Consider the following 22610-nt stretch of genomic DNA (forward strand, 5'->3'; position numbering starts at 1 on the left):
TCTTAAAATTGAATTCTTTTGGCGAATTTTCATAAAATTTTTAAGAATAATTCCATTTTTCAAGTAATTCAATTAAAATTTTATAAAAAATAATTTAATAAGTTAAAAATAAGAAAAATCCAAATTTTCAAACATTTTAATTTAAACCCTTTTCAAAATACAATTATTTCTAAAAATTCACGATATATTGCTTCTAAAATGCAATTATTAATATTCAAATTAATTGTACATTTTAACATTTTCTTAATTGTTATCAAAAATTTTAACTGAAATACATTTTTAAATCAATTTTCAATAGGAAATCTTACGAAAATTCAATATTATTTAAATACAAAAATAAATAATTTTTTAAATAATTGAATATTTCTTAAAATTGAATTTTTATGGAGAATTTTATCAAAATTTTTAAAAATAATAGAATTCTTTCGGCGAATTTATAAGAAAAAAATTGTAGAATAAATGCAATTTTCTATTATTTTATTTAAAATTGTATAAAAAAATAATTGAAATTCTGTGATAAGTTTTGTTATTTTTAAGAAAATAATTGAATTCTTGCAAAAATTAATTTCTTGTGAAGAATTTTATTCAAATTTTTTTTAATAATTAAATTGCTCGCAGAATTTTTTACAACTTTTTGAAAAAAATTAAATTCTATCAGAGAAATTTCATTAAAAACATCAAAATAATTTGAAATCTGACGAAGAATTTTATTAAATTTTTTTGAAATAATTAAATTCCTTTGAAAAATTTTATTTTTGAAAAAATTGAATTCTTGAGAAGAATTTTATTAATTTTTTTTTTAAATAATTGAATTTCCATAAAAAAATGTATTATTTGTGAAAATAATTCAGTTCTTAAGATGAATTGTATTGAAAATAATTGAATTGTATAGGAAAATTTTATTAAAATAGTAGATATTAAAAATAATTGAAATTTTGCCAAGAATTTTTATTAAATTTTTTGAAAATAGTTGGATTTTGGAGAAGAATTTTATTATTTTTAAAGATAATTGAAATTTTATGAAGATTGTAAGTGCAACTGTTTTGAAATAAAATTAATTTTAAAAATTTTTAAGTAAAATTATTCATTAAATAATTTCTCAGTAATAATTTTATGATAGTTCTTCATGAATTAAGTTATTTAAAAAGAAATTATTGTCAGAAATTTGAAAAAATTGAAGGTTTTGTATGAGAATTCGTGGTAATTAGATATAGTTTATAAGGCAACCATAACTTAAAATTTTTTGCCAGTAGACCATCAATTACAATTATAAAAATTGTTCATTTCGAGAGGAATAATTTCAGTCAAAGAAGAAAGATTAAAAGTTATCTTTTAGTTGAAATATCTTCATATAATAGAAAAAAATCCTCTTTTTGTTATAGATGAATATTCGTATATTGAAAATAAAATAGAAAAAGTAATTTTGAGCGGAGTTTTCTTCTCATTTTGAGATTTTATTTTTTTCGTTGAATATTAAATAGTCTTTAATATTGACCGAAAAAAACGAATAAAGCATCTTTTACTACTTTCATAGTAAAATCTATGTCCTCGGCAATTTCTGCACTCTTCTACCAATTTGAAAAATAATAGTAAAAGTTATAATTATTAGTAGTAAAAGTTGTCAAAAATTCCAAACAGTTTGAGTTTTACTTTGTAAATAGTAAAAGTTACCCTATATTATACACTGAAGTGTATAACGAAACAAATCGTTTCTATTTAAAAAATTAAAAGTTATCAAATATTTTTATATTACTATTAAGTAATTTAATAAATTTAAAAATATTCTAAATGAAAATATACTATATTTTCATTTTATTTTATATTTATCTTTTTAGAATATTTCATTTATTATATTCATTTTGAAATTATTATTATAATAATTATTATTAAATTTAATCCCTAATGTTCTGAATGTCCAAACGAAGGAAATTTATTTATGTTTAAAAATTTTAATTTTATTGCAATAATATCAAGGGTAAAATGGATAATTTTTGAAAATATTTGTATCGACGCGAAAAAATTCCCTTCATATGAACGTTCAGGACATAATGGATCATATTAAATGAATTTAACTAATAGATATTTTATTTCTTTAAATTAATTTTTCTATATTTATTTATCTATTCATATATACTTTTACTTTCAATTTCAAGTCTAATACTCGCAATTTAAGAAAAAGAATTCTAATAATCATACCTGAAAACCATTTTTAACAAAAGATAATCAAAAGAGAATGAATATTTTGTGAATTGTTCGAATATATTTCCAAATGTGTTTTTATACAACATGTCAAAATGGGAAAAAGTGTTTTACTTTTTGCTTTCTCATGGAAGCATTACTAACTCTTTTATAAAATCGATAAAGTGTATTCTCCTTTTCATATAAAATAAATAATGAAATATTACGAAATAAATCGATTTTTTGTATTTTTGTGTGTAAATCCTTAATCTCCTTGTAATTTTGATATAGATAAGAAAGAAATTTCCTTTTTGCATGCGCCTAAAACTGCACAAAATATTTTTATTAATTCTTTTCTTATTTAACAATTATTTTAATTAAAAAATATTTCTTAAATAGTACGTTTTTTTACTTTATTCAAAGACTTAATTAATTTTAAATTGTCTATTCAAAATATTAATTTTTTCAGCGATTTTCTAAATTTTCTTGCGTTAAGAAATAACACTGGTTTTGGTGTTATTATTTTCATTTTATATCTGTAGAAAAAGATTAGGATTATTTAAATTTAAATTTAAATTGAAAAAGATTAAAAAAGCACTAACTGCTCTCGCTTATCCACTAACGTTTCAGGATCACGAGGTTTAGCAGGAAATTACAGTGAGTTTGATGATTTCGACTATTACGATGGACGCGGTCGAATGATTCCGGAAGAGAATATGGACGAAGATTATGTAGCGACTCATCGTCGTTTCAGAGAGCGAGCCGCCGCTGCCTTCGAAGAAGACTTAGCAGAGCTAAGACGTAAACGAAGAGATATGCAGGTTAAATTTAAAATTCAACAATAAAATCGTAATTAAAAATCACTTTACATAAATATAATTTTTCCCTAAGACGTTTTTATATCATTCTTAAATTACCTCAAAAGAAAATTAGGAAAACATTTTTATGTATGCTAACTATTGATAACAATATATTTGTAAAATATTTTGATGACTTTTAATGCAGAAAGTTAGTTTTCATTTCACAACATTTTTTTAATACTTAACATTTTTACTTTAATTAGTTTTGAAATTCTTATTTTTTTCTATTCGTCATTATTTAACACAATTATTTTATTTCGATTTAAAGAAAGAAGGTGAATCATAATATATAAACCATCGCCATAAATAATAAATATTACATTTTTTAAACTTGATTATCGTGAAATAAATAATTCGTAATTTTAATAAACCTTCAGAAATTTTCGTATCATTTAATTTACTAAAAACCTGCTAAAAGTCAACGACTCTGGCAAAGAAATAATCGGCGTAACTAAGGGTAAAATCAAGTTCACACATTCAGGTATGAAATATTAATGATAATAGTAATAATGATGATAATAATAATAATAATAATAGTAAAATTAATAATTATTAATAATAATAATAATAAATGAGCATTAATTTTATTTCGACACTAAAATTAATATAAAAAAACTCATAAAATAACCAAAACATTTTTATAAACTATATGAAAATAAAATTGATAACAAAATAATAAAATCAGTGTATAATAGTAATAATAATAAATAGTAATAAATTAATAATACAAGTGGGGAATTAAAAATGATCTCTCTCTTTTTATAGGCTAAACGAATAGAAGTCTGTTTCTGCTTAAATGTTCGACGTAATGCTCCGAGGCTTTTTGTTCCAATGATTTCGTAATGAATAAAATAAAAAATACAATACATTTGTAAATAATATAAATATTATTAACTTGCGGAATTTATTGAGTCATTTATATTTATTGAAAAAAATAGACGCAATAATTTTTTTCCGAATCGTGAAAAACAATTTTAAGACTCTTGGTATATGATTTGTAAAATTTCTAAAAGAAAAAAAATAAATACTATTACTATTTCTTTTTTTAATTAAAAAAAATTACAAAAATATCACGTTTCTCTTGTGTAAATTATTCTTAGTGTTGTATCGTTATCCTTCAACTTTTATCCATTTAAATGTTTTTTTTTTTATTTTGTAGATATTTATAGTATTTGAATAGTAAACTAAATGTAATGTAGATATTTCAAAAGGTCCAACTTTCTATCTTAATATTTTATAAATATTTTATACTAAGGAAAATAAATTTTATATTAACAAATAAATTTTAATAGAAAAATAAATAAATAAAGATAAACTATTAAAATTATGTAAATTAAATTTAAAATTAAAAAAAATTTATTTTATTTAGTCTATTTAAATAAATATCAAGATGAAAAATCTAAAATAATAATGTAAATTAATTTTTTTTAATAGTTTACTGTTAAAGTAAAATAAGTGGACGGTAACTATAACATCCGGCATAAATAAATAATTATAAAAAAATTATACATATAATAAAATTATTAAATTAAAAATCATATTATGATTTATTTTGTTAAAATTTTCAAATTATTGATCAATGTTAATAAGACGAACGTATAAAATGTTTTCCATAATTCGACAAAGTAAATTTCAATAAAATTGATGAAAGAGACGTGTAATTCACTTGAGTTGAAATTTTTTTTTCACATTTACATTTTTAATTCAATAACAGAATTGCTACAAAGTTCAAAATTTTTAATCAAAATTTTTGGTAACATTTCAATTATTTTCAAAAATTTTCTTCAATTCAATGATTTCCAATATTTACTATTTTTAATGAAATTTTCCAAAAAAATTCTATTATTTCCAAGTACATAACAAAATTTTCAAAGGAATTCAATTATTTACATATACCTATTTCTTCGCAAAAATTCCATTATTTTCATAAATTATAAAATTTTTTACAAGGTTTTAATTATTTTCGTAAAATAATAAAATTCTATTTAAGAATTCAATTATTTTCATGAATAATAAAATTCATCCTATAATTTCAATTATTTTTATTCCTTCCCGAAATTCAATTATTTTCAAAAAATTCCCTCAATTCAATGATTTTCAATATCTACTATTTTTATAAAATTTTCACAGGAATTCAATTATTTACAAATTCTCTATAAATTTTTTCGCAATAATTCAATTATTTTCATAAATAATAAAACTCATCACAAAATTTCAATTATTATTATAGTACAATTTTAATCGAATTCCAGGAAAAATGTAATTATATTTTTAAAAATTGTATTTAAATTATTTATTTAAAATACTGGATTCATAGAAGAATTTAAGTTAAAAACACTAAACAAATTGAACTTTTGAGAAGTTACAAATAATTGCAGAAGTTAAACTATTTTCCAAAGTAATAAAATTCTTCGCAAAAATTCAAGTATGTTCAAAAATTTTAAAATAATTCTCGTCAAAATTTCAATTATCTTTATAAATAATAAAATTCTTCTCCAAAATTCAATTATTTTCAATAATTGTCCTCAAATGAATGATTTTCAGTAGATCTATTATTTTAATAAAATCATCCAAAAGAATTCAATTATTTAATCAAAATTTTCATAGAATTCAACGCAAACATTTAATTATTTACAAATTTTTTATAAAATTCTTCGTAAGAATTCATTTATTTTTCAAAGTAAAACTTTTCACGGGAATTCAATTATTTACATAAATTATAACATGACTTTTTACAAAGATTCAATTATTTTCGTAAATAATAAAATTCATCGCATAATTTACACTATTTTTAATACAATTTTAATCAAATTTCTCGAAAAAAGTGATTATTCATAAAATTTTTTTTTAAATTCGACGAAAGAATTCAATTATTTAAAAATTTGTTTATAAAATTCTTCATGAGAATTAATTTTTGAAAAAAAGTTATTGTTTAATAAATTATTTATTTTTGTATTTAAACAATTTAATTTTCGTAGAATTTTCAAATAAAAATTGATTTAAAAATGAATTTCAGTTAAAATTTTTTAATTATAATTGAATAAGAAAAGCATTATAGAGTGAATTTTTAGAAATAGTTAAATTTGAATTTGAATAAAATTCTTCTCACAAAATTAATTATTTTCATAAATAATAGTATTTTCTCCAGAATTCAATTATTTTCACAAATAAAATTCTTCTCAGGAATTCAATTCTTTGAAAACATTTTTAATGAAATTCGTTGCAAGAATTTAATTATTTTTATAAAAATAACAAAACTTATCGCAGAATTTCAATTATTTTTTATACAATTTTAAATAAAATAATAGAAAATATCATTTATTCTATTAGATTTTTTTTAAATTCGCCGAAAGAATTCTTTTTTTTTAAAATCTTGATAAAATTCTTCATAAAAATTCAATTTTAAGAAATATTTAATTATTTAATAAATCATTTATTTTTATATTCAAAATTTAAATAATTAAATTTTCTTGGAATTTTTTAATAAAAATTGATTCAAAAATTAATTTCAGTTAAAATCTTTGGATAATAATTAAGAAAATGTTAAAATCTGCAATTAATGAAATAATAATTGAATATTAGAAGCATTATAGCGTACATTTTTAAAGATAATTGAATTTTCAAAAGGTTTTAAATTAAAATCGTTGAAAATTTAAATTTTTTTTTAAAATTATTTGAAGTTTTTATTTTATATTATACATTTTTTGGTTTTTATTTTCTAATATATTTTTAATAATTTTATAAAATAATATTTAAATTGAAATGATGAAAATAATTTTGAAAAAATACAGTAAGAATATTTTTACATTATATAAATTAATGATTTTAATACTTGGTCATTTTTAATTATTATAAAACATGAAAAAATCGATTTCTTCGAGTCGAAGACTCGGAGTGATCTATTTCTTTATGTTTTACAATCTTAAATTTTTTTAATTTTGAAAAAAGTTTGAATTTGAATGTTTTGAAAAAATTTTAATTCCTACGCAAAAATAATAATGATTAAATATTTATTTAAAAATGAAGTTATTGATGTTTTCGAATATTTTTACAATTATTTTTTGTAAATAAATTGAAGAATTTAATAATATTTAGTGATTTCATCCAGTAATTATTTTAGTATTATTATTTGATTTTTAATTTTCTTTATGAATAATTTATTTTTTATTAATTTATTATTTAACATTTTTTTGAGTTTCTCATAATTTTTCGAGTGAATCAGAATATTCTTTAGAGTTTCAGAAATAAAGTAAAAATTTTGTCTGGAAATCAGGAAATTCATAAGATTAAATAAAAAAATTAAATAAAAAAATTAAATAAAAATTGTATTCAGGTCAGGAAAATTCTTCCAGCTTTGAAATGAATTTTTTATATTGACCCCAAAAAGCATGTAATTTGAAATTATTCATTTTGTAGCAACGCTGTTCGATAAATTGACAACAAAATTGAAAAGAAATCTATTTTTCCAGTATATAAATTTGAAAATACATAAAAATGCAATTTTGCAGTAAATTTGTGTGGAATAATGACATTATACATAGCCGTGTAAGTAAATTTTGGTTTCCAGGACAGAATGTTCGACATGATCGATCTTAATGCAGAGATCGAGAGAGCCAAAACCACTTTGGAACAGGCCGATAGTGCTTTCCAACGTCACTCGCTAAAATTTAACAATCAGGAGGAGGATGTTGTTGAGAATATGTCACTGGCGCAGAGAATTGAGAGGAATCGGAAGCTGGCAGCAATCGACGTGTCTGACAAGCCAGAACCAAATAAACCGCCAATGGTCAAATGGATGAAAGTTAATTCTCCCGAGAAAGAGCAACCACCCACGGCTCTGAGGTCTCGAATTAATTCCCTATTCGCTGATAATGTCACCGCAGAAAATCCCTTCTCAAATCCCTCATTCGCCAAGAGGAAGAAGAGCACTTCATTCTAAAATATGAAAATTCTTTTCTTTAAATTTAATATACCTTCCCATATGGGAATGGAAAAAAGAGCAAAAAAAAACAAAAATTATTTGAAAATTAGTTGTAGATTTTAAAAATAAATTGTCAATTGTTCGTAAATAATTATGTATGTCAGTTTCACTTTTTATTGTTTTATTCGTATTTATTCGACTGCAGAGAGAGAATGTTTTTTGTCTCGACGTAATTTAGAAATAGATTTTTCGATTCGAAACTCGATTCTTCAACTCAATTTCGAAAAGAGAGATTTTTCAATTAAATATTGACAACTTCCCAAGAGGGATTTTGTACCTTAAGTAGAAAAAGGAGTAACAGTCAGACAAGCAGTGTCTGACATTATCCGTCCGCTTTCACTTAAGCGCACCCATCGCATCGCATAAGTAGAATAAGACATTTTTGATCAGACAACCGCTGACTGGAAAACAATTCGTTTCAAATTTTCCAGACAATTATTTATATTCCCTCTAAATCTGAATTAGTTAAAAATAAATAATTATCAGCTTCATCGAGGCTGACTGTTTGCTCCAGCAAATTAATTAAAAATAACTAATAATTATTACTAAATTAATTTAAAAAAAAAATTAATTTAAATTAATTTAATAGTAAATAAATTATTGAAAATATTTTAATTATTGAAATTTCACTAATTAAATTAGTTACTAAAAATTTTAAATAATTTTAACAAATAAATAAATTTAATAATAAATAAATTTAATAATTCGTCATTATTAACTATTTCATGAGTTAAATATTACTATTTGAATCCATGACTGACTTTTTCTTATCAAATTAATTATTCTTGACTAATTCAAATTCAGAGAGTATCACAATAATAAAATAATAAAATTTAATTGTTAAATAAATAAAATATTGTAGAATCGTATTAATTTACTATAAATTAACTATAAATTAAATTCATAAATAAATCATAAAAACATATATAAAAAGACATTATTTTCATCGTAGAACTAAATTTAAAATAATTTCTAATTCACGCTAAAAATTTTTTTTATTTTATAAGAGAACATTTTTTGTGTAACGAAAAAAAATTCTTTCTAATTGCAAAAGAAGATTTAATTTGATCGTTCGAATAAAAAAAATAAAATAAAACTGTGTTAATTTTTAATTATTAGAGAAAGTTATTATAATTTATAATTATAATTAGAAAGAATTTTACCATCATTGAAAAATATCATAAATTCATAATAAAGCATAAAAAGACATTTTCATCATAGAACTGAATTTAGACAATTTTTCGAATTCATTTGTGCTCAAAAGAAATGTTTTTTTTTTATTCCAAAGAGAATACGTTTTTTGTATAATGAAGTAAAATTCTTTTTTTATTGCAAAAGTAGATTTGCTTCTTTGAAAAGAGTAATGAAGTTAATCGAGTAATGAATATAAATTTCTAATAAAGGGAAGATTATAATTTTTACTTAAAAAGAATTTTACTTTCATTCAAAAATAGCATAAATTATATAATCATCCACAAGTTCTGAACACTCAAATGAAGGAAATTTTTTTGTCAATATGGAAATATTTTCACAAAAATAATTGATGACTGAAAAAAGCGAAAAGAAAATTATGCTTTTAGAATCTTTATAATTTAGTTTTTTTAATACGTGACGCAAATAAATCCACAAAAAAAAATTTGAATTTCAAGAAGAAATAAATAAATTTCCTTCATTTGAGTGTTTGGAACTTTATAGGGACGTATGAAATATTTAGTTTTAAAAAACTTTGTATAGAGAATAAGAAATCCTTTACTTGACATTTTTGTGTGAAAAAATATCTCCTACGTATATAGTGTGTCGTGTGCGTTACATTTTACTATCATTGTCATCTCTAAATTAGAAAATTCAACAAACTCCATAATTTATTAAAGTTATACAAAATTTTAATTTTTCTTACACTATTTACATTATTATTTAAATAATTTATAAATATAAATACTATGTATATGTTTGTTTTATCAATAAAACAGACGAAAATTTTAAAACAAACTGAATAAGAAATTCTTATTTCTATTAAAATAATATTTACTTTTATAATATATATATATGTTTATTTATTTATTTTTATAGTATTTCTATGATTATTTTTTATCGACAATTATCCACAAACTTTAAATGTGCAAATTTTATTAAAAAATTATCAAATTAAACGAAATCTTGTGCAATTCAATTAAAAATTATTAATTTTTGTTGAAAAATTTCATTAGAAATTAAAAAAAAATTGAATTTACAGGAAATTTAAATCCAATAATTTATAAATAATTGAATTTAACAAAATTTAACAATTGAAGTTTTTTCCAAAAATTAAAGTTTCTAAACATTTTTTAAAAATTTATAAAAGTTGAATTTACATTAAATTTAAATCTAATAATTTGTAAATAACTACATTTAACAAAATATGACAATTGAAATTTTTTCAAAGAATTGAAGTTTCGAAACATTTTCTTTAATATTCTGAAAAATTGAGCTACTAAAATATTTCACTTCTGTTTTTTAAAAGATAATTGAATTTTTATGAAGAAATAATTTTAAAATTTTAAAATAATTCAAATTCCGTGGAATTTTATTAAAAATAATTGAATTTTTAAAAAGTTTTAGTTCAATATTCTGAAAATAATTCAATATTTCAAACGAATTTTACTGTAGAATTCTAAAAAAATTAAACATGAAAAAAATTTTATTGCAATGTTACTGAATATGATCGAATTTTAAATAAAAAATCTTTAAAATAATTTTTTAAATTTCAATTCTTTTTTATTGAATATAATTGAATTCTTTAAAATAAATAAACAAAAATTTTTCGAATAATTGAAATTTTCTAAAATTCTATAAAAAAATTATCGAATATTATTGAAATATTCTCGAAAAAATTAAATTTCTTAAACAGTTTTAGTTTAAAATTAAAAAGAAATAAAACTTTAAAAAATTGTATTGCAATATTAAATACAATCGCATTTATTATAAATTCGACATCCCTAAAATAAATTTTAAAAATATTTTAATTCTATTTTTAAAGGTGATTAAATATTTGAATTAAAAAATTAAATTAAAGATTAAATAAATAATAATAAATAATAATAATAATAAATATTAAATTAAATTAAAAATATTTGAATTCTATTTTTAAAGGTGATTTAATTTAAGAATTTTATTTATAAAGAAGTAATTAAAAAATTTTTTAAATTTGAATTTTTTGCAATTATTCGACTAAAAATAATTCAATTTTTGACAGTTTTATAGAAATTTTTGAAAATAATTGAGGGAGATTAAAGTTTTAAATCAAATTTTTGCTTCTTAAAAAGGACAGTTTTTAATAATTAAACTCCAGTTAAATTTTGTTAATAGTAATTATGGTAAAAAGCAAAATTCTTCATCGAGATCGATGAGTAAAAAAATTAAAAATTTATGGCAACCCAGAAAATTTAAATATTTGAAAACCAATAAATTTAAATAAAATAAAAATAAAGAAATTAAAAAGTTCAGATTTTGTAGGAACATGAAAAATGAATTAAATTTTGAAATAATTACATAAATTATTATATTATTACAATATAAAGTTTTAAAACAATTCTAAGACTCCTTTAAAATGAAAATTCGCAAAATTAAAAAGAAGAAAATTAGAATAAATTTTTTCAACATTAACTCTGAATTTATTAATTTTGACAAAGCATGTTATAATCGTTTTGATGATTTATCCAATTGCTATTGATAGATTATCTGTTACAGATTGCTCTCATTTTCGAGAGCATCATGGTCAAATAGCTTTGAGTGGTGCTAGAGTCAAATTTCGACACCTCTGACACGGTTTACTTACTATAAATCAAGTACCTATCGAATTATCGTTATTTCACTGTCCCACATTAATTACTGCAAAATTTGGTAATATCGTCCGATTCAATCAAAATTTATTGTTTTAATTGCAAAAATTTAATTTTCCCAATATTGGAAATTTTAATTACTCTTACACTCCAATAGCGAATATAGAAAGGTTAATTAGTAAACAAAAATTAATTAGGCTCTTTCTATTTTTCATTTTATTTTTTATTTCTTTATTATTAGTAACATAATAATTTATTTTCTGTCAATTATAAAATATTATTTAAAAATTTTTAAATAAAAAGTATATTATTAAATAAAATAAAATTCAATTCACTCTCTTTATAGTGAACTTTTATTCACTAACAATACTTATAGGTATTTTTATATTTTGACTTATAAGTCAAAGATTTTTCCAAGTAAAAATCAATAAAAAAATAAAAAATCCAAGTAAATAAATAGAGAAAAATAAAAAAAAGTCTTTTTGTCGTTATTCAACTTATTCAGAAGTGAAAAACTTTTGGTAGAAAATAATAAAAAAAAATTTTAGCTATACACTTATTTTCTAGCGTGGAAGACTTTTGACGTGAAGTGGATTTTTACTTGTTCAGATTTAGAGAGTGTGAATTAAAATAAATTGAATGCCATTAATAATTGGGTTGTTTAGATATTTGGGCTAATTAATTAAGTCTGCTAATTTATTACTACAGTTGGTGGATGTGAAGTTTTGAACTTTTGAATTCTACTGACTCATGACAGAGACAGGTGAGATTTGGCGTCGGTTTGTCCACTCGTGACCTTGCTCTTGATAGACACTGATTAATTTAATTGAAACTTTAATTCTCGATTCTATTTTCACGTGCGAAAATTTTCGTTATTTTGCCCCGAGGACTTATATACTGTTGGAATTATTTTCAAAATTTAGGTACAAACATTTTTTTTTTTTTTTTTTCCTAAAACACAATTTTCATTTCCCTGAAGTTTTGAACTTTCAAACGAACGAATATTTTCTTTCTATTTAAATATTTTCGAAATATTCTGGAAAAAAATTAAAAATAAAATATCTTTATCATTTATTGAAAGGAATTTATTTTCTTAATATTGACAAAAAAATATTTTGTAACAAAATTAAAATTTTAACGAAATAGGAAAAAAGGTCGTTTATTTAAACGATCGAATCTTTGGGAACGTAATAAATAAAGTAAAAACAGAAGTAAAAATTAAAAATAAAAGTAAAAACAAAATTAAAAATAAAAGTAAAAAATAAAAGTAAAAACTAAATTGAGAAGTAAAAATAAAAGTAAAAACAAAATTAAAAAGTAAAAATAAAAGTAAATAGTTTTTACTACATAATTAGAAACGTAATCATTAGATGTCATACTTCGAAGTGATAAACAATTAATTATATGTTTAATTCACGTGATTAAAATTATGCGCTTTCGTCAATAATTAACCTTGATTTGACAGATGCAGTATTATTACTTCCTATTAAAATATTATTGTTCCTTCAGACTGTTATTGGATTCATTCGAGAGCTGGTGACTTTTCTGACGGTATTTAACACCCAAGTATAAAATTTTACATAAAATTATATCAAGATAAATTATTTCCAATAAAAATATCAATTATAATTGATATTTTTATTTATTTTACAATTCTTCTTTTATTATATAAATAAATTAATTAATTAGAATTTTAATAAAAAAAATACCGTTACCTTTTAACACAATTATTACTTCCATAGCTGAATATTTTATTATCGATTTTAAAAGTGTAATGAAAGAGCTTTTTTTTAACACGAATGTGCTTTAATGTATTTTTTCATTTTTAATAAATAAAAATTTTACTCGAAGCAAATGAAGGTTTTTTTTATATAAACGTAATCTTGTGAATATTTGATAAAATTTTGTAATATTTATAAATATGATGCATATGTCTGCTAGATTTTACTAGAATTTTATAATTATTTATTGTATGTAATATTTTTATTGATGTCCGTATTTTATGCTTCAATATTGAATAAAAATTTAAACATTCTTTTAAGTACCAAAAATGCATATTACATCATTTTTTTGAAATATTTATGCATTTTTATTTTTTTATGTGAGGTGACAAATTTTTATATTTATAAAAACCTTTTAAAATTTTTTTTTTTATTTTTGTTTTATTTATTTATTGAAGGTGCACAAGCTTTTTTGGAACAAATGGTACGAAAATATTTTTGTACATTTTTTAGTACTTTTTTTTCTGTAAAAACGTTTTAAATTAAAAATATCCAAAAAGTTTGTTATAAGTAACAAAATCAATTATAATAGTTTGTACAATTTCATTTTGTTTAAATTCTTTTACAGTTTTATTTTAAAAAATACGTTATTATGAAACATAGAAATAATTTTTTTTGTTAATTTAATGAATTTTTTTTTTATTCGTTTTGCTTCAGTTAAAATAAATTTTTCTTTCAAACAAAAGGAGGTTCTTTGTTTCGGAGAAAATTTCTTTGATTTAAACAAATTTTCATTGTATCCAAGAAATTTGTTCTTCAAATCTATTGATTTAATTTTGTCATTGATATAAGGTCAAAGAAATAATTCACCAATTTAAAAAGGAGAATTTTTTGAGACAAAGAAATTGTTTTTGGATCAAATTCTTTTAAAATTTACATTTTAAATCATTGCTTCAAATAAATTTTATTTTCTCGAAACAAAAAAAAATTCAATTTCAATCGAAAAAACAAGCAAAAGAAAATAATTTCCTGAAATAAAAAAAAAAATTTTGGGTCTACATTTTCATTCTGTTGGAACAGTTTTTTAATTATTTTTTTAAGTCATAAATAAATAAGTAATAAATAAATTCGTGTTTTGCCTTTCAAATTAAATTTTTTTTGGTTTAAATTTAAATTAAATTTTATTTGGTTCAAGTAAATTTTATTTGGTTCAGGTAAATTTTATTTGATTCTAATTAAACTTTATTTGGTTCAAATTAAATCTTACTTGGTTCAAATTAAATTTCATTTGGTTCAAGTAAATTTTATTTGATTAAAAAAAATTTTACTTAGCTTAAATTAAATTTTGCTTGGTTCAAATTAAACTATCTTTGGTTCAAGTAAATTTTACATGGTTCAAATTAAACTTTATTTTGTTTAATTTAAAGTTTTTTTGTTTCAAGTAAATTTTATTTGGTTCAAATTAAACTTTATTTGGGTTTTTGGTTAAAATTTTTACTTGGTTCAAATTAGATTTTATTCAGTTCAATTAAATTTTATTTGATTAAAAAAATTTTTACTTTGCTAAATGAAATTTTGCTTGGTTCAAATTTAATTATTTTTGCCTCTAATAAATTTTACTTGGTTCAAATTAAACTTTATTTGGTTTAAATGAAAGTTTTTTTGATTTAAGTAAATTATATTTGGTTCAAATTTTTACTTTGACTCTGAGACAAATAAACTTTATTTAACTCAAACAAAATTATATTTGATTCAAGTAAAATTTTACTCCTAGTGTTTCAAATAAACATGAATTTAAATTCATTCGAAAAAAAATTCAAGTAGAATTCATTCCGATAACAATAAATAAAATAAGAAAACACCTTTTTTATTCATCTTGAAAATTTCTTGAAAATATTTTCATTTTTCTTCTTCTTGACTTCTCATGTATTCTCCATTTCTTCAACTACATTGTAGTGAATAATTCCCAAGAGAAAGCATCCAGTCACGAAAAGGCACCTGCGTTACTCCTGTGTCAAATGTCAGTGGCGATAAAAGTTGAAAATGAAATTGAAAATGAAAATGAAAATGAAAAGTGAATGAGAAAAGGAGTACTGAACTTGGAAAATGCTTTTTTAAGAAAGTCGTTCACGGTTAATGCTAGAATTGAGGGACGTTGTCATCGGGGTGATCACAAGAGTGAGGCCAACTGACATGTCTGTGCCAGAAGCCCCCTACTCTGTGCCGATACAATTTTCACAGGGGAGGTCAGGGGAAGGTCGGGAAAATGTTATAAGCTAAAATAAAAGCAAGAAACAAGACAAGGGGTCTCGGGTGTGACAAGAAACTAGAACCACGAGGGTGTTTTTTTTTTAACTATCAGTCGGTGCAGGTGCTTCGATCGTAGCGGGTTTCCGAAACAGGTTCGTCAACACTTGTATTGTTTTTTGCAATACAAAAAAATAATTTAATTGTCAAGTCTCGTCTGTCTATTCTAAAGTGAAAAAAAAGTGTTCTTTAATAGCAGTGCAAGTGATCAATTTTTCCCCTTTTGTAAATTAAAAGTAGAAAGTGATGAACAAATTTTTTTTTCTTTTTTTTTAAACATTCAATTGCGTAAGAAAATTAGCTTCTTCTACTTAGTATAGTGGATGTTTTCTTGTTTTTCTTCAGTGACTGTTTTAATTTTCTGCTCCGAGTGTTGTAACTCGATTGGTGCCAATCAGGCCAGTTCTTTTTCTAAGCAATGTGAATCAGTGCTTCTAATTCATGTCCGACGCTTTTAGGATCATTGGAATGCTCAATCAATCAAAGGATTACGAATTCTAATTTTCAGTGTATTCGTTAGATAATTCTTCATAAAATTTGCCAAGGAAATTTAGTTGACGATTTATCTTTAACTTTTTCATGGATTTTCTTTTTAATTTGCATAAAAGTTGATTTAAAAAAAAAATTGATTCATTGCTTTCTCATAACAGAAGGATTTTATTTATAAATATGGTCCAAAAGTTCTGAACGTTCAAATGAACGAAAAAAAGAAAAATTAATTTTTTTATTGGAATAGTATCAAAATTTAATACCTCAACACTGAAACAAATTATTTGATTTAAATAGCAGATTACTCCTCTATTATCAAATAAAAATTTACTTGAATCAAAGAATTTTTATTCGAATAAAATTAAATTTGAATTAAATTTTATTTAAAACAATAATTTCAATATTTGAAGTAAATACGATTCAATTAATTCAAATAAAAATTAATTGTAAACTTTTTCAGGCTTCCCATTCATCTACTAAAATCTACAATATATAATTTACTACTTTTTTACGTTTTGCTACTGTTTGGGTACTTCTTTTAGATTTCAGCCACTAAAAGCGATTATTTATTTATTTATTTTTTTTGAGAATTTACACTACTTTAAATTCGCTAATACTAAAAATCCAAAAACTATTCTCAAAAATTATACTCATATTCTTTAAAACTATTCAATTATTTTCAAAATTATTTAAAATTCCATTATTTTCAAAAAATATTCAAAATTCAATTATTTAAAAAAAATATTCGAAATTCAATTATTTTAAAAAATATTCAAAATTCAATTATTCTTTAAAAATATTCGAAATTCAATAATTTTCAATATCTAGTATTTTCATCAAATTTCACATAAGAATTCAATTATTTAAAAAAAAATTGATAAAATTCAATTATTTTTCCCAAATAATAAAATTTCCACACGAATTCAATTAATTTAAAATAGCATTTTCAAAAAAAATCAATTCAATTATTTTCAAAAATAAAGTTTTCCATAAGAATTCAATTATTTAGATTAAAAATTTTACAATATTTATTATATTTAAAAAAAATTAATTCAAAACAATGTTTATAAAATTCTTATGAATAATTCAATTATTTGGAAAAATAACAAAATTCTTCCCAGGAATTCAATTATTTCTGAAAATTATATAATAAAATTTTTAGCAACTGTTTAATTATTTTCATAAATAATAAAATTTATTCCACGATTTCAATTATTTGTAATTCAATTTTACAGGAATTGCTCGAAAAATGTAATTATTCTTAAAAAAAAAGATGTTCTTAAAAAAATTCTTTGAAAGAATTCAATTATTTAAAAAAATATTAGTATTTTTCGCAGCAATTCAATTATTTTCAAATATTTCAATAAAATTGTTCGAAAGAAATCAATTATTTTAAATCACAATTTTATGAAATTTTTTTGAAATAATTCAATTATTCATTAAGATTTGAATAAAATTCTTCCCAGGAATTCAATTATTTACACAAATAATTCTTCGATAGAATTCAATTATTAAAGATAAATAACAAAATTATTTGCGAAAATTCAATTATTTTGGAGACATTTTTATTAAACAAATTCTTTGCAAAATTCAATTATTTTCATAAATAACAATATTCATCACAAGAATTCAATTATTTTTCAAAGTAATAAATTTCTTCTTGGATATTCAATTTTTTTCATTAATAATAAAATGCTTTTTAGGAATTCAATTATTTAAAAAACTTTTTGTAAAAATCTTCGTAAGAATTCAATTCTTTTTATGAATAATAAAAATTTCTCCAGGATTCCATTATTTAAATTAGAATTTGAATAATATTAGTCAAAGAAATCAATTATTTAAAAATGTTTATAAGATTCTTTGCAATAATTAATTTATTTTTGTGAATATTTAAATTCTTTCATAAATAATAATTGAATGATAATAATTTATTAGCGCAGTAGGATAGGAAAGAAGTAAATATTTTTGATGAAAATTAGAAAAAGTCTGATCAGGAAAATAAAATAAAATGGAATTTTTGTCAGTTTTGTGAAGTGTTTAAAACGAGTTTTTTTGGTCGTCAAATTTAATTTTTTGATAGCTACTTTTTTTTAATTTGAAAGCTGCTTTTTGCTACTTTTTTAAAATTAACTATCGAGTATGAAGTCTGCTTTTCTATAAAAAAAATTTTCGGTTAAAGTTTCATGATCTACCATTTTTAAAAAACAATACAAAAACAAAAACAATACTTCTAAAAATAAAGATTTTTATTATTTTTCTTGGCAAAAATATAAATTTTTTCTTAATCGTTGATCGAAACTTCATCTGCTTTTAGAATACTATAATAAATAATTTATCAATCGCGTAGAAAAACAATTTTCATTCAAATTAATAATTAATATTTAAATTATTAGATATACAATTTGAATTATTATTAAATATAATTTAAATAATTTAAAATAATTTAAATTATTAAATATAATTATTATATATAAATAAACATATTATATTTTGACGAATGTTTTTATCGAATTGACTTCTTATTTATAATTCTTTTTTTTTTAATAAAAAAGTACTAAAATCTATGCAAATTTGCCGGTCTTCTAAAGTTTAATAAGAATTAATAATTATTCTTAAGTAAGAAATAATTATTTAATAGTTATTAACTATTTAATAATTGAATAATTATTAAAATTATTTTTATTTTTAATTTTAATAGAAGATCATTTGTTTAGAATTAAGAAAGTGAAGCAATGGATGACGAACCACCGGCATGGGATATAGGAGGAGATGAAGAAGCTCCAGCTTGGGATGTTGGTGGAGGAGATGACACTGCAGCTGCTGGAGGTGGAGCAGTAGCTGATGCACCTGTAGTTCCCTCTGGACCCAGAGAAAAATGTGATCCCCCTCATTACACTCTTCACTGGGTTCGACCCCTTTTCCTAAATTACCGCTACCTCTATGACTACAGGTATCATTCAAAATATGCCATACAATTTTTTTTCTATCTTTTTTTTTTTAATTTAAATTCGTTTATTGAATTTGCATATAAAATAAAAAATTGCACTCGAAATTGCAGGTTAGGTGACGCCGGGGAAAAAAGGCTCGCGCAGGCGTGTATCGCGCCTGCGCGTGCCTTTTTTCCCCGGCGTCACCACTTTTTTTCCCTCTTACGTCGCCTAGCTTACTGACAGTTTTCGAGCGCTGTAAAATAAAAATTTAATTTAATAATTACTTATAAAAATATAATTATTCAAGTAAATAAATATAAAAAATAATTATTCAGGTAAATAAATATTAAAAATGATAAATTTACTTAATATTGCGTGATTGCAGACAAAATTACTACAACGACGTAATCGACTGGATGAATAAACGAAACAAGGGAATTTATCGTGAGGAGCCACGAGCTCAGGAATGGGCAGAGAGGGCAATAAGAATGTATCACTTGAATAATAAGAACCCAAGTGTCAAGCGATCTGCGGATATGCGTGAAATCACTCAGATGAGACACACCATCAGACACTACAGTTATCATACTCGAGCATACTACAGCCTCAAGTACATGAAGATTCTTTGAGAGACTCTTCAACAGTATCTTATCGCCGCAATATCGAAGAATGTGCAACAAAAACGGAAAAATTAATTCAATCACAATTCATATTATCAAATAATTGTTAAATTAACATTTATCGAATATTCTGATTTTAATTCAATTATATTTACTTTTAAATTATTTATTTATTTATTTCTGCTTAAATACTGCGAAATTATTTATGCAAAAATATGTAATTGTAAGGAAAATTGTAGTTTCGGTGTAAATAATTTTTAAGTTTTCTTATATAATTTGGAATTATTGAAATATTTATATCGAACAATGCGAACAGATTAATTGAGAGCAGAATAATTGAATTAAACTGAGTTAAACGTTGCACCTGCTTCGACTTAGAGAACGATTTTTTTTTCTTTCAATGGCAAATGCATCGACGTTAAATCATCGAGCGGCGATTTGCCAATATTATTATTCGAAATTTATTTCTTCTAGTCATCAAAAATTAATTATGATGATCGTCACTATATGATTGTGTAAACTAGATTCTGATCAAAAACAATTATCATTCTTATTATTTTATTATTAATATTATTATTATTTTTTAATATAATAGTAATATTAATATTTATTATTATATTAAATTTAATATCTATTATTATTATTATTATTATTATTATTATTATTATTATTATTATTATTATTATTATTTATTATTAATATTATTAATATTATTATTATTATAAATATTATTATTATTACTCTTCTGAAAAATGTTAAGACAATTTTATAAGAACAGTCTCTGAATTCGAGCATTTTTAATACAGCAAACATATTTTTTTTGGATTTTGATTTGCATTTACAAACAAGGAATTTCAAAAGTGGTTTCAATATTTTTAGTAATAAATTTTGAACTTTTTTTTTACAATAAAAGTGTCAGATTTAACTTTATTTCTTCTCATATATGAAACCTTTTGAATTCCTCTTCAAGATTTAGCAATAAGATCCAAAAATTCTTCATGAGAAATAGTGGGACTGTTCTTGCAAAATATCGGAAAAATTAAATATTGGCAAATCCGAATAATCAACTTTTATAAAAATTAATTTTGAAAAATTGTTATCAATAACAGTAATATAGAAAATAATATGAGAAAAAACAAAAAAAAAATATAAAAATTTTTCAAAATTACAAAATAAATACTGCTACTGTAAAATAATAAAAGATTTTGAAATCTATTTAGAATATTTTTTCCCTTGAAACAAAATACAGTTGTCACAAAAATTTAATTTTCTTTTTTTATGACTTTTCTCTGATTTCCAAACTTTTTCCTGACTGATTTTGACTTTTTCCCTGACCCTGAAGAATATTTTGATTCACTCGAACAATTATTAGTAACTTTAAAAAATGTTCTATTACATTTATTTACGAATTTCTTTAATTGGAAAATTATTCGAAAACATCAATAACATTTTTTTAAAATAAATATTTGATCATTATTATTTTTCAATTATTTCTAAAAATTCACGCTATAATGATTTTAATATTCAATTTCGATTTTACATTTTAAGTGAAATTCATTTTTTAAACAATTTTTATTAGAAAATTTTTCGAGAACTTAATTATTTAACAACTAAAATAAATAATTTATTAAATAATCCAATATTTCTTAAAATTGAATTTTTATAAAGAATTTTATCAAAATTTTTATAAATAATTGAATTCTTTCGGCGAATTTTAAAAAAAATTTTAAGAATAAATGCAATTTTCTATCATTTTATTTAAAATTGTATAAAAAATAATTGAAATTCCGCGATAACTTTTGTTATATTTATGAAAATAATTGAATTTTTGCAACGAATTTTATTAAAAAACTTTTTTAAAAATTGAATTCCTCAGAAGAATGTTATTTCTGAAAATAATTGAATTCCGAAGAAAATATTATTTATTTATGAAAATAATTATTTTCTTGTGAAGAATTTTATTCAAATTTTTTTTTAAATATTTAAATTGCTCAGAATTATTTAAAACTTTTTGAAAATAATTAAATTCCATCGAGAAATTTCATTAAAAAATTGAAAATAATTGAAATCTAACGAAGAACTTTATTACATTTTTTTTAAATAACTGAATTCCTGTGAAAAATTTTATTTTTGAAAAGAATTGAATTCTTGGGAGGAATTTTATTAAAATTTCTTAAATAATTGAATTGCTTCGAAAATTTTTATATTTTACAAAAATAATTGAATTTTTTTAAAGATTTTTACAAACATTCTTGACAATAATTGTATTCCTAGGAAGTATGTTATATTTTACGAAAATAATTGTATTCTATGATGAATTTTATCATAATTTTTCAAATATATAAAGCATTTTATCAAAATTTTTTAAAATAATTGAATTCTCGAGAAAATTGTTATTATTTATGAAAATAATTGATTTCTTGAGAAGAATTTTATTCAAATTCTTTTAAATAATTGAATTCCGGTAAAAAAATTAATTGTGTCAATAATTCAATTTTTAAGAAGATTTGTACTGAAAATAATTGAATTATATAGGAAATTTTAAATAAAACTGCAATTTTATTAACTAAATCTTGTAAAAAAAGAATTTTGTAAAAATTTTTCTAAATAATAGAATTTTTAAAAGAATTTTATTTCAATTTTATTTAAATTTTTCGAAATAATTGAATTTCTTAGAACTATTTTTTTTTAATTCTCCAAATATAT

General features: G+C 21.0%; 1 protein-coding gene across 1 annotated transcript; it reads left to right on the forward strand.

Annotated features, from left to right (window-relative positions):
* Positions 1-15835: 15835 nt before the first annotated feature.
* On the forward strand, positions 15836-20486 carry LOC122500585 (flightin). The gene is made up of 3 exons (XM_043609582.1): positions 15836-15960; positions 19069-19304; positions 19670-20486. The coding sequence occupies exons 2-3, from the start codon at positions 19087-19089 to the stop codon at positions 19911-19913; spliced, it is 462 nt and encodes a 153-aa protein (XP_043465517.1). The 5' UTR covers positions 15836-15960; positions 19069-19086; the 3' UTR covers positions 19914-20486.
* Positions 20487-22610: the final 2124 nt, after the last annotated feature.

Source organism: Leptopilina heterotoma, unplaced genomic scaffold (assembly GCF_015476425.1).
Source record: "Leptopilina heterotoma isolate Lh14 unplaced genomic scaffold, ASM1547642v1 Lhet_19, whole genome shotgun sequence".
In the NCBI taxonomy this organism is placed as follows: domain Eukaryota; kingdom Metazoa; phylum Arthropoda; class Insecta; order Hymenoptera; family Figitidae; genus Leptopilina; species Leptopilina heterotoma.